This window comes from Terrapene carolina, unplaced genomic scaffold (assembly GCF_002925995.2).
Source record: "Terrapene carolina triunguis isolate 2854851 unplaced genomic scaffold, T_m_triunguis-2.0 Scaffold67, whole genome shotgun sequence".
NCBI classification, from domain to species: domain Eukaryota; kingdom Metazoa; phylum Chordata; order Testudines; family Emydidae; genus Terrapene; species Terrapene triunguis.
Window position 1 is genome coordinate 13,740,948 of NW_020664418.1, and position 13,678 is coordinate 13,754,625.

The 13,678-nt window shown below is 48.1% G+C and overlaps 1 protein-coding gene across 5 annotated transcripts in view; it reads left to right on the forward strand.

Annotated features, from left to right (window-relative positions):
- Positions 1-11,477, forward strand: part of PPCDC (phosphopantothenoylcysteine decarboxylase) — a 55,537-nt gene extending 44,060 nt beyond the window's left edge. For 4 of the 5 annotated variants that reach the window (XM_026648221.1, XM_024208428.2, XM_026648223.1 and 1 more), the window contains 3 exons: positions 516-644; positions 3,674-3,842; positions 10,032-10,127. In XM_026648221.1, the coding sequence (XP_026504006.1) occupies positions 516-644; positions 3,674-3,842; positions 10,032-10,117 (384 nt within the window). In that variant the 3' untranslated portion in view covers positions 10,118-10,127. Of the gene's footprint in view, positions 1-515; positions 645-3,673; positions 3,843-10,031; positions 10,128-11,200 lie in introns of those variants that run through there. The other variant, XM_026648222.2, reaches the window with a different exon arrangement.
- Positions 11,478-13,678: the final 2,201 nt, after the last annotated feature.

Genomic DNA, 13,678 nt, shown 5'->3' on the forward strand with positions numbered 1-13,678 from the left:
CATCTGGTCTATTCTATGGGGTTTTGACCGGGGTTGTTCAATGCAGCGTAGTCACCAGGGTAAAATTTTCAGGAAGCTTTTCTAACTGTTCCTGAGATTCATAGATGCCCTGTGGTGAATGGGATGGGGAAGCCTGTGCTGGCATGCAGGGTGATGTAGATGTCTGACATGTAGATTGAGTGCTCTCTGAAGCAGAGTCTATTTCCTTGATGTTTGTCTGTACAGTGCCTAGCACAATGGGGGTCTGATCTTTGATTGGAGTTTCTAGGTGCTACCACAATATAAATAGTAACTATAGGAAGAGAGATGCAAGAGAAGGATTAAATATGAAGCAGCAGCAGCACTGCTGTCTCAGAGCCCCATTGTGATTGGGCCTTGCTCCGTGTGGATGTTACTCTTTCCCTGTGGTTTGACATGGCATTTATGCATGTGGGGTTGGTACAGTGCCAAGCGCTCTGTGTATGAGTTAGTGTCTCAGGAGGGTTCAGTGATCCAGCCTCTTCTGTTGTCTGCAGCTGTGGAAAGGGCGTACGGACCCAGTCCTCCACATCGACCTGAGGCGCTGGGCCGACCTGATGCTAGTGGCTCCTCTTGATGCAAATACACTGGCAAAAATAGCAAATGGCATCTGTGACAACTTACTGGTGAGTTTCTGACCGCATCTGGACCATTAGTTGCCCTGAATACTGGCTGAGGACAACTTTCACGCTCTTTTTCCTCATCCCTCTATTTTTTCCACTGTGCCTCTATTCTGTTTTCCTTTTCATGCAAGCTCTTTGGGGCAGGCACTATGTTGTTCTGTGTTTGTATAGCGCCTAGTGAAATGGAGCCTGGATCCATGACTAAGGCTTCTAGGCATTAAAATACTACTACTACTACTAATAATAATAATTAATAATGCCTGCTCTTCCCCCCGGCTCCCTCCTTATACCTCTCTCTCTCTTCCTCTTCACATCCTTCTTCATCTCCCTGGCCCTTCTCTCATGGTGTTCACCTGCCATCCCTTTCCCTATATTTCCTCCTCCTCCTTTTCCTGATGCATGATTCTTCTTCCTCTCCTGCACCTTAGAGCCTCTCCATCTCTCTGTCTCTCTCTATCTCACACACACACTTTCTCACTCTCCAGTTCCTCTTCCTTTCTGTGTTTTAGATGCAGTCTAGAAAGACACCTGTGAGTTCAGATAAGTTTGTTTACTTCCTGCTAGTCCTCACTCCCTCACCTAAAAGCATAGCATGGACATTCACCCACCCACACTCACAGATTTATCTTCCAGTTTCAGCCAGAGGTCTTTTTGGAGGCAATGCTGTTTTCTGGTACCTCAAGTAGCTTGGGGTGGGTGGAAGAAGGGAGTGAGCTCCTGCATTTGAGTAAGACAGACTACCCAAGAGCCCCCTGTACACCCAAGTGCTTTGGGACCAGAGATTGGTGCTCATTAGATAGGGAAGGTCACAGAATTTTAGACACCTAAGGAATCTTCAAAGAGAATGCAAATCTGCACATACAGCGCTGGTGTAAACCAGTTCAGTGCCCCTCAAAAATGAGTGGAGGGTGGGTTGGGATGTAGGCACATAAAATCTCAAAAGGAAATTTGTGTGGACAGGTGCCAGTCAGGTCAAGAAACTCTGAATGGCTGAACCCCAGTGCTAAGGAAAACCACAGTGCTTGTAAATGAGTAAAATACAGCTGGAGTGACAGGCTTCACCTATGAGTGTCTAGAATGTCTCTGGAAGTGTCGGCTTAGCAGGAAGAGCATTACACGGCCCAGGGGACAGATCCCATCTGTCAGTGACACACAAGATTACAACTCTACAACTGCTAGCCTTTTTTGGGAGGGAAATAAAATAACATAGATGTATGAAACAGGCCATTTAGGGTTTCATTTGGAAGCTTGGAGGGGATCAGACCTAACAAAATTAGATTTTGCCTGTACTGGAGAAAGTTCACATCGTACAGTACAAAACAACAGGTAAAAGGTTTACTGAACACAAGATGACTACAGCTGAGATACTATTCCAAGGACAAATGCAAGTTGTTCTTCGAGTAGTGTCCCTACGAGTGCTCCACTGTAGGTGTATCTGCGCCCCTGCGCCTCAAATCGGCGATTTTAGGTAGCAGTGTCTATTCAGCCCATACATGTGTTCTCCCTCCCTCATGGTCTGCCTCAAGCCTGTCTAACACTGTGCGGGCGAACCCCCTTCAGTTCCTTCTCAACTGTCTTTTGCGTCGAACGGAGCGAGCAGTTGTTCCTTCCTTATCTGCATCATTAGTATTGACTCAAAGACTATCCAAATGGGTCTCGAGTTGCATTAATTACTGTTATCAAGGGCTCACCCTGTTGCCTGCATCCTTAATCCATACGCATTCTGCGAGGTTAATTTCTACGCTGGTCGCATTCCTTAAGGATGTCCCTATCTCAGAAATCTGCAGAGCAGCGACTTGGGCCTCTGCCCACGCTTTCGCAGAATATTATGCTATCACTGGAGATTCGGCCTCTGATTCCATCTTCGACTCCACAGTACTCTCTGTAGTAACAGACGCCACTCTGAAGCCTTGGCCCTCCACGGGGGATACTGCTGTAAAGTCACCTGCAGTGGAGCACCCATAGGGGCACTACTTGAAGAAGAAGAGGTAGTTACTCACTTTGTGCAGTAACAATGGTTCTTTGAGATGTGTCCCCTTGTTGGTGCTCCACAACCCGCCTTCCTTCCCTCTAGCGTTCTCCATAAGGGGATTTGCGGTAGAGAAGGACCTGAGGGGGGTTCTCCTGCGCAGTACTAGATAGCCTCTAGGCAGACCACAAGGGAGGGAGGGCGCATGTGTGGGTTGAATGGACACTGCTACCTAAAATCTCCGATTAGAGGAGCAGGGGTGCAGATACACCTATAGTGGACCAACCTTGGGGGACACATCTCGAAGAACCATCGTTACTGCACAAGGTGTGTAACTTCTTGTCCATTTTTGTCTTTAGAATGCTGTAGCAAACCCTATCTGCCTATCTGACAAGATAATATCTTGCTGGTTCAAGAAGCCAGACAGAGAACTGACTGCGCCCTCTATTAAAGATCTGCAAACTCTGTCACTGTAGATTCTGATGTAATATTTAGGAGCTGTTTGATGGCTGGGAAGCTGAGGGCATGTTTTGAAATAGGCCAGACATGTTTCTTCTACTTGATGCTAGTTACATCCATGGAAGATGGGATGCTTCTTTTGATGGCAAAAGTGGCATATCCAGTCGACACGGCACTTAGGCAAAATGACTGTACACCTGGCTTCCCTCAAATACGGTCTAGAGAGTTCTACAGTATGGTTTGTGGCCATCCTTAGCTTTACTGTGGAGGTGCAGGCCAAAGAGACTGTCGGCTGGATCTGAGTGGGCTGCTCAGTTGACTCAAGAAAAGATGGGACTTGCCCTCTTTGTAGCCCTGCCCCCTTTTCCCTATTAGAAATGAGGCTGCTGCAATCTGCTGCCATTTAGTGCCAATTCGTTGCAGCCCGGAAGCTGCTGACAAGTTTCCTCCGTGGCTGGGCAAAGTTTGGGTACCCCAGCCCTAATGGTCTTTGGCTTGGCAAAGGGCTTCTACAGCAGTGTGATAGGAGATGCAAATAGGAAAGGCAACAAACACGCTAGGGTTGGATCTCTTGTTGTCTTTTTTTTTTTTTTTTTTTTTACAGACCTGTGTCATCCGCGCATGGGATATGACCAAACCCCTGCTGTTCTGCCCTGCTATGAACACAGCCATGTGGGAGCATCCTATTACAGCTCAGCAGGTGGAGCAACTAAAGGACTTTGGCTACACGGAGATCCCTTGTGTGGTGAAGAGGCTGGTGTGTGGGGATGAAGGTCAGTCTTTAGCATGGCCTCTGGCTACTTTCCTATGTGCTTTCTCCCATGATGATCATGGAAATGTTACACTGATGGTGAGACCATCTTCTCACCCTGTGAACTTCAGTGTGCTGCGCTGAGGTGAACAAGTACAGTTTGTGCTGTAACCCTCCATTGCCAAAGTTTACAGAAATGTGTTGCAATTGGGTCTCAGACCAGCCTTGAAGAAAATATTTCTTTTCTTGTCAATTTTCAAAATCCATGCAGACACTGTGAAATGCTAGGAATCCAAAGCAGAATCAGGAGTTGGAATTTGGGGTTAGGGGCTTAACTTAGCTTCAATAACTCAAATCAACCTAAGATTTGTAAAGTAAATATTGCCTTCTAGTAATCCATGATAAGCACACGAGAGAGAGGAAGGATGGGCCAGTGGTTAGCATACTATCCTGGGACAGATTCAATTCTCTGCTCTGCCACAGATTTTCTGTTTGACCTTGGTCTAGTCTCTCTGTGCCCCAGTGGGGATAATAGAGGAGAATAGTACTTCCCTGTCTCACAGGGGAGTTGTGAAGGGATAGATACATTAAAAAATGGAGGCACTCAGATACTATATAGTAATGAGGGCCATATATGGATAGAGAAGGAAAGCTGTTTCTTTGGCATGTTTTACGAATGTGTAATCAAGTTATTCATAAAAACAGATCAGCTGTAGCACCTGTGTAGAATCATGTTTGAACAAGCACATCTGTGTTAATATTTTAATAACTCTGCTGTATAGTTTGATACCAAGCTCTATGGTGTGCATTGACACAGTGCATAGAAATCTGTCTGGAAAATAAGACATGTTTAAAAATAGTCTTTGGGGTTGCTGAGTAGGGGTTGGCTTTCACACCTCCTGATCTCTCAAGTAAATAATGTCAAGTATCAGAGGGGTAGCCCTGTTAGTCTGGATCTGTAAAAAACAACAGAGAGTCCTGTGGCACCTTTAAGACTAACAGATGTATTGAAGCGTAAGCTTTCGTGGGTGAATACCCACTTCGTCAGATCCAATACATCTGTTAGTCTTAAAGGTGCCACAGGACTCTCTGTTGCAATTAAATAATGTGCATCTCTAAAAGAGAGGCCTTTTGGAACTGAATACTAATATACATTTATGGCTGGATAAACACATTTGTAAGTTATTTAAATCAGTAAAAACACACTGGGCCATAACCGTTCTGCTAGGGTTCTTATAGCTCGTCACATCAAATTTCTCACATGTTCATGATTACTATAAATGGAAACATCCAAATGAGGTCAAACCACACAATAGACTGGCAAAATGGAAAAAGCCATCTGGATCAACATGCCTTCCCTTTTTTGTCTTTTCCTTTATCTATTTACCGAAGATCCCCTATTACCATGTGTGGTGGGGTGTCTGCCCCACCCCCATGCTAGAGGGGGCTGCAGCAGGCCAGTGTGCCTGCGCAGACCGGCAGCCAATAAGAAAAGGGCTTACTGGGGGCCACTCAGAGCCAAGATTGGAGACAGCCAATCAGGGCTCAGCTTGGCCCTATATAAAGGCTGCCCAGGAAGGGCGCAGACAGTCTGGCGCAGACCTTCGATGGGAAGGTCTGTCTCCAGAGCTGGGAGACTAGCACCGTGGACAGCGCAGTGCTGGCCAGGCTCGGGGAGCAGAAGGGAGCTCTAGCCTGTAGCCTGCCAGGCTGCAGGCCCTGAAGGGAAGGGCCTAGCGGGTGGAAGGGGCCATAGGGGAAGCGGCCCAGGGAAGTGAACAGACGAGGGGAGAGAAGGAGGACAGCAAGGCTGCCGCCAGAGAGTCCCTGGGCTGGGACCCAGAGTAGAGGGCGAGCCTGGGTCCCTCCTTTCCCTCCTTGCAGTACACCCAGCCATCGGCCATGGGGAGCAGCCATCACGGACTATGCCAGATCCCTGACAGGAGGGATTAGACTTTGGGGGTGTGGTTGGACATGGTGGCTGGGGCGTAGAAAGACTGCTGATCACCTCCCCCCCGGAAGGGGGTGAGGATGGACTAGGGGGCACTGCTGAAGGGCAGTGGCCTGAAATGGATGTTGCCGAGCGGGGAGCAACACGGGTCCGGACACCAGCAGAGAACAGATGATGGATAGGACACCACCAGCAGAGGGCGCTCCACTGGACTGAGCTAATTCCTGAGACGACTAGCAGGAGGCGCTGCGGTGGTGGGTCCCAACCCTGTCACACCATGGTATCTGAGCACCTCGCAATCTTTTATGTATTTATCCTCACACATCCCTGTGAGATGGGACAGTGCTATTATCCATAATGTAGCGGTGGGGAACTGAGGCACAGAGAGGATCCGTGGCTTACCCAAGGTCACACAGGAAGTCTGTGGCAGATCAGGGAATTGAAGCCAGGTCACCCAAGTGAGCACCCTAGCCACTGGACCATCCTTCCTGTATATCCCTCACCATTGATATCTTACATCCATCAATCAATCACCTCCATCTCCAGAAACAGTTGTGATATTTAGGTCTTGTCCACATTGAAGTTTGCTCTGATCCCACCGGTTGATGCCAGCAAGGTTCAAACCCATAGAGTAGCAAAAGAAAGCTGCAATTTGCACCAGTCAGTGTTTTGCCTGTCTATTCTACAGGTTTGTGTTGGTGCAGTTACACTGATAACAGGCCACTGATGACTGGAATCGGGGCAAAACCTCAGTATTAGCAAGGGCGTCTGCACACAGTCTTTGCTTGAATTACTTTCCCTTGTAATTTCTTTCCCCTAGTAGACCCAAGAAGTCTCTAACCGTGTCTACACCCGAATTTTTGGATCTGTAATTCCCAACAGATTCCGCTCCCTCAATGGATGCTGTAATCAGTGCTGACGAGATGGGGGGGAAGCCGGTACAAATTACCGGGGCCCGGCGGTCTGGAAGGGGGCCCGGGGCCCAGCTTCCCTGGCACCCCACCCCACCCCCCGCTCGTCGGCCCTGTTTAGCCGATCCGCCCTTGTTGGGGGGCCTGAAAAAAATTTTTCACCGGGGCCCGAACCCGCTCTTGGCGGCCCCGGCTGTAATAAAAACAAAACTCAGATGAGCTGAAGTGTTTTTATCACTGTATTGCTTAATCTTTCTGGGACAGTAAGACAGACTGGCCTGCAGCAGCTGGCTCAGGCAAAGTACTTCTTAATGCTTACGCTTTTCATCCTGCTTAACCAGTATTCTGTGTCATGAGCTATCAGTAGAGCCTATCTAGCTAAGCTTTTCATAGTGGTTAAACTGAAGAGTGTTTCTCTTCTGTTTCATGATTATTTTTATTTGTTTTCTTATTTTGTTTGTGATTATCTCTCAGAGGTGCGTAGGTTTTGTGTTGGGGTGGATTTCACCCTTTATGAATAATTTGTGGGTTCAGGACATACTGCTTACCAAGATTTTGCACAGCTAAACAGTCCAGATATGACTTGCCAAAGGTGAAATGGAAGTAGCTGGGAAAATGCAGACAGGTCTTGGAAATGTTATTTATGGATCATTAAGATGAATGGCTCTGTATGCAGAACTGTAAGGAGCAGAGGTGACACGTTAACTGTTGATAGTGGAAGGCACAATTTAAAGGTTTGTGGGGGGGACCTGACCGCCCCATGCATTGGCTCTGCTGCCCACCCATCGCCCCTTTGCATGCTCTCCTCTTTCTGCCGCCTCCTGCAGCTCTCTCTTGCTGTCCCCACCCCCAGCCCCGCTGCTCCTCCATAAATCGCCAGCGGGATGTATCCCGCTCCCAGCAGCTCTGTGCAGGGAACCAGCCCCTGGTGGGAGCACTCAGAACACCTGCAGCCTGTCCGGCGGACTCCTTCCTTCCCCTCTGCCTTTGGCCAGGACAGCACCCCGGGAAAGCCCAAGACCTTCATGCACAGGGTGTGGCCCAGGAGGAGACGAGCCCTGCATGTACCAACGCTGTCCGGAGCCCTGTGCAGCGCTGGCATGGGGGAGCCTCTCTGCCCCTCAGATAAGCACTGGAGTGGGGGCTGGGGAGTGATTTCCAGCCTGTTTCCGCCCTGGACTTGCAGACTCCCCAGCAGCCCTGTGGGCAGGGGCTTAGAGCCCTCTTTTCCCCTCCATCACCCTGCTTGGCCCGGGCCCTGGCCCCGGCCCCAGGGAGCATGGGGCTGCTCTGTCCAATAGGCTTTGTGCCCAAAGCAGCAGCCACATGTGGCACCGCTCCTCCTGCAGGGGGCATCCTCCCTTGCTGAGCCACCTCTGGCTGGGCTTCGCGGCTGCTGAAGCCCCAGCAGCACCTGGCACCTGTAGCTGGTTCAGGGAAGGTGGGGATGGATCTGCTGGTTCCCCCCTAGCCCAGCTTCCTGCTGCCAGGCACCAGCAACAGCCCTGCCCTGCCTGCTGCCACCGCCTGCTCCAGTGGCCTTGCCCAGTCCCAGTGTGCTGCCTAGCCGGATGGTCCCTCCATGGAGAGCCCCAGGACTCAGATGCTCCTGCTGAGCCCTTTGGACTGCGATGACTCCGCCCTGCAAGCCCCCCAGTGCTGGTGGATGCCTGGCTGGAAATGGAAGGCAGAAATCTGGGGTGGCACATGACCCCGTGTGCCCTCCTCCCACACGTTGCCTCTGGTAAGGAGGCAATCCAAGAGGATGTCTCTTGTCCATATCTGTTGGGTGCTGTTCCACCTGTTAGGGTTAGACAGCATGGAGATTAACACACAAGCCTGCCTATTCCTTATCTACAATGCAATCCACCAGTGGGAGTTCACCTGTTCGGAATTATGGGTCTGAAATATCCTAGTGTAGAACGAAGGTTCTTTCTGTTTTTTAGGAAAATAGTTCCTTTGTTCTTTCAAAACCATCATTCACCAACAGGTGCTGACAATTATGGGACCTTCCTAAAACAAGTCTAAGGTAACTAATTTCTAATTAGAAACTAGGTAACTAACTAGCAGTTAGGTAATTAAATTTTAAATTAGAAATAAGGCACACTTTTTAACAGTGAAAGTAATTAACCTTTGGAACAAATTACTAAGGAAAGTGATGGATTCTCCACCTTTGAAGTCTTCACATGAAGCCTGAATGCCTTTCTGGAAGATATGCTTTTGTCAAACACAAGTTACTGCTTTAAATTCAGGAGTAGCTGGATGAAATTATATGACCCATGTTTAACAGGAGGTCAGACTAGATTATCTAATGATCCCTTCAGGCCTGAAAATTTATGAAATATATGAATCTATGAAAAAAGACTTCAGGAGTGAAAGCAACATCTCCACTGAAAGATTTAGTGCACATCTGGCAAGTAACCAATCCCAAAGGAAGAGTTTTTACATTTTGTTCTTGTTGTTACATTTCCAAGAATTAGTTCAGGATGCAAGCCAAAGCAAAGTCAGGACAATTTTCACTTGAAAATAGTCTTAATTTCATTGTGTATTGAAAGCGTACAAAAATACAAAGTGTTCATGGTTTTGACATAGAAAAAAATGGCCATTTTGCATAAATTGCACACAAAAATAAAGTTTCTGGGTTTCAAAATGAGAAGTAAAATGAAAAAAATTATCTCACATTAATGTGTTTTGGTCATTTCCACTCAATATTTGTAATCAACCAATTGGCATTTAACCAGGACACATAATCCACATAGATCCTGGAGAACCGATGAGCCTCTGTGGCTAGTTCATGGGTATTTTTCACCTGCCCATATGGAACACAGTTGCTTTCTGATATTCAGGCCACTAGGGGAATCACAAGGGCCACTCATGAGGACCCATAGTTTGTGGCAGTGTCTGGCCCCTTGGATTTTGGCAGTTGGAGCTGATCTTCACACTAGGCTTGTTCTTCTTCAAGTGCTTGCTCATATCGATTCCAATTAGATGTGTGCGCGCCGTGTGCACGATCGTCGGAGAATTTTTACCCTAGCAACACTGTCGGAGTAGCCGGCAAGAAGGAACTGAGGTGGCGCTGGGTCGGCTAGGGTATATATCCAGCGCCATGAAGGCGCCACTCCAGGGGGCTCCGCAGCCGACCCACCGGGTGTTGCTAGGGTAAAAATTCTCCGACGATCATGCACGCGGCGCGCGCTGCTTAGAAAATGCACTGGCACATTGCACTGCTGTGTGTATGGGAAGGAACAAGGCCAAATTTCAGCAGGACTTGTGGTATGTCAATGCTCAGCAGTTGTGCAGCCTCCTTGGGACCTGAGTTTTACTGTGTGTGTGTGACCTTGCTCTCCAGGTCGAGGTGCCATGGCAGAAGTATGGACCATTGTGGAGAAGGTGAAGGCTATCCTTTCAGAGCGGGACTTGCTGACACAGAGCTGATTCCTTGATGTAAATCACATTTGCCCCCCGTCTTGACTGTTTTTCAGTGTGAGGATGAAAGCAACGGGGAGCTGAGATGGCATGTGCCTCCAAGAACACTGTCATAAGCTGAAAGAATAAGATGTTTGGGTTCCAGTGCCATCAGCTGCTCTGACATTAAAACCTCTTACATCATTAGAGATCTTCCAAAACTGAAGTCAAGTTTCTGTATATGATTATTTGGGGGCCCTCTGCCATACCTTAAACACAGTTCACATACAAACATCTGTATAGAGAGGGACTTATATCATACTAGGCCTCTTGATCCTGAGTATTTTATATGGAATAGTTTTTGAAACATTGAAAAGGGGATTTCTAAGTTGCTCTAGATCCAGCATCAAGAGGAGTCAGAAGAGAATGGTGTAAAACAGTGGTGGGCAACCTGTGGCCCGTGGGCCGCACACTTCCTGTCAGGGTAATCTGCTGGCGGCTGTGAGATGGTTTGTTTACATCAACAGTCTACAGGCACGGCCGCCCGCAGTTCCCAGTGGCCACGGTTTGCTGTTCCCGGCCAATAGGAGCTGCGGGAAGCAGTGGCCAGCCCTCGCCGTTTCTTGCAGCTCCTATTGGCTGGGAATGGCGAACCGCGCCGGCCACTGCTTCCCGCAGCTTCCATTGGCTGTGAACGGTGAACTGCGGCCACTGGGCGCTGCGGGCGGCCGTGCCTGTGGGGGGCCATGCCTGCGGACGGTCGATGTAAACAAACTGTCTCGCGGTCCGCCAGCGGATTACCCTGACGGGCCGCAGGTTGCCTACCACTGGTGTAAAAACATTTGTTATGGGAATGCTCCCAGCCTCTCCCACTAAAAGTCACTGTAGTGAATGTTGTAAGAGCACTGGTTTTGGAAAGCTCCTACAGAAGCTGCTCTAGTCTTCACCTTTCCAGCAGGAGGCCATATATTATCGATATTTCCCCAAGAAACTAGAATGAGAAAAGGCTGCAATTCTACATTTGAAGGCGGTTTGACTCAATCTTTGCATGTTTTTGGTGCCTGATGTGCAGTTTCTAAATTACTTGAATGTTGTTGTTTTTTAACATCACAGGAGAAAAAAATACATTGAAAGAGAGCACACAAGGCCTTGTATTGACCTTTGCCCTTTTGTATCCATTGATGTGTGGAGATGCAGACGTCAAACATAAACCAAAATGAACTTTTGGCTCTGCCCGGTGGTGTGCTGCAGGTCTTAGAATCAACACGTTTGGCCACTCTGGAAAGCCTGGGGAAGCTGTTCCCAAGAGACTTTAATGCTCCTTTTGAAATTGAAAATGAACTGCATGATATGAGGAAGTTGGGAAATCCTGACCATGGACACCAGCCGTTAGACCTGTGAGGGCCCCACAGTTCATCCTCCTCCTTTGAAATGCGATCCTTCTACCTGAAGGGGACCGGAGTGGACTGGGGAGGGTGCTGCAGTCAGCAGACCACAGGGTTTGTTTACAGATACTAGAGTTTATTTTTAACTAGTCACAATCAAATATAAGGCCTTCTGTACAGAACCTACATATTAGGCAACCTTTGAGCTCCTTAGCACGAAAGGTTATCATGAAGTGTTTAGTTTCCTTATCGATGCTACACAAATAAAAAGGCTTCTGAACTTTCCCACTTTGGCTTCTTTACTGATGTAGAGCGGGCCCCATGGGGGCCCAGAATTGCTGGGGATAAGGACAGAAGGGAGTCTAATGTCACAGCCTTAAGAGTAGCAGGGATGTTCGGCTGGGTGATACTCTTCCGCAGTAGCAGTAAGAATCCTCGTTTTATAGTGGTGGCCCGGTGGCTTCTAGTCCTCTGTCTGGCCTCCAGCACTGACCTACCTCTAGCAGTGCTATATTGTGAGGGTGACTGACTTGTGGGGTTTCCCCATGTTTGTGGGAAAAGTCTCTTACTATTAGTCTATGAGAATAGCTTTGTGATGCTGACACAGGGCCTGATCCAAAGCCCATTGACATCACTAGAAAAGACTTCCATTGACTTCACTGGACTTTGGATCAGGCCCTCACTGAGTGACTACAGAACCTTTGAAGAGAGAATGTGTTCTGCTGGTGGTTATAATGGAATGGGAATTGGGACTCTTGGGTTCTATTCCTGGTTGTGCGACTGATTTGCTCTGTGGGATTGGAAAAATCACTTACCCTCTCTGTGCTGCAGTTTCCTCATCTGTAAAAAAAAATAAAATAGCTAAACTGGAAATAACACAAAACTATCTTGTGAGGCTAATATACGTGCAAAGCACTTACAGATCATTGAATAAAAGGAATTTTACAATTTCAGAGCCAAAAGAGAGAATCCAGTGGAGATTATGTCAATGAAGTTGTATAGATATATATTAAAGTAGAACTTGATCCATAGCATGAGGAAATATGAGCAGACAGTGAGATGATCACTTAAGGAAGTAAAAGAGAACTGCTTGAAAAATAAAGGATGGAGCTTTTTCTTAAAGGACCCCACTCTGTTTTACCTGTGGTACAATATCAGACATTAGTGTGCCATTGTGTGATCCTTTGCATGATCACTGCTTGGAAACCTGAGTGGACACTTCTTAGGACTGGTCTACACTACGAGTTTAGGTCGAATTTAGCAGCGTTAAATCGAATTAAGCCTGGACACGTCCACACGACGAAGCCCTTTTTTTTTACTTAAAGGGCCCTTTAAACCGGTTTCTTTACTCCACCTCCGACGAGGGGATTAGCGCTAAAATCGGCCTTTGCGGGTCGGATTTGGGGTAGTGTGGACGGAATTCGACGTTATTGGCCTCCCTGAGCTATCCCACAGTGCTTCATTGTGACCGCTCTGGACAGCACTCTCAACTCAGATGCACTGACCAGGTAGACAGGAAAAGCCCCGCAAACTTTTGAATTTCATTTCCTGTTTGCCCAGCGTGGAGAGCACAGGTGACCATGCAGAGCTCATCAGCACAGGTAACCATGATGGAGTCCCAGGATCTCAAAAGAGCTCCAGCATGGACAGAACGGGAGGTACGGGATCTGCTCGCCATATGGGGAGACGAATCAGTGCTAGCTGAACTCCGTAGCAGTAAACAAAATGGCAAAATATTAGAAAAAGTCTCAAAGGCCATGAAGGACAGAGGCCATAACAGGGACGGACAGCAGTGCTGCATGAAAATTAAGGAGCTAAGGCAAGCCTACCACAAAGCCAGAGAGGCAAACGGAAGGTCCGGAGCAGAGCCACAAACATGCCGCTTCTACGCAGAGCTGCATGCCATGCTAGGGGGTGCAGCCACCACTACCCCAATCGTGTGCTTTGACTCCATCAATGGAGAATCACGCAACAGGGAAGCGGGTTCGGGGTACAAGGAAGATGATGATGAAGCCAATGAAGATAGCTCACAGCAAGGAAGCGAAGAAACCGGTTTCCCCAACAGCCAGGATATGTTTATCACCCTGGACCTGGAACCAGTAACCCTCGAACTCACCCAAGGCGTGCTCCCAGACCCTGAGGGCACACAAGGGACCTCGGGTGAGTGTACCTTTGTAAATATTACACATGGTTTAAAAGCAAGCGT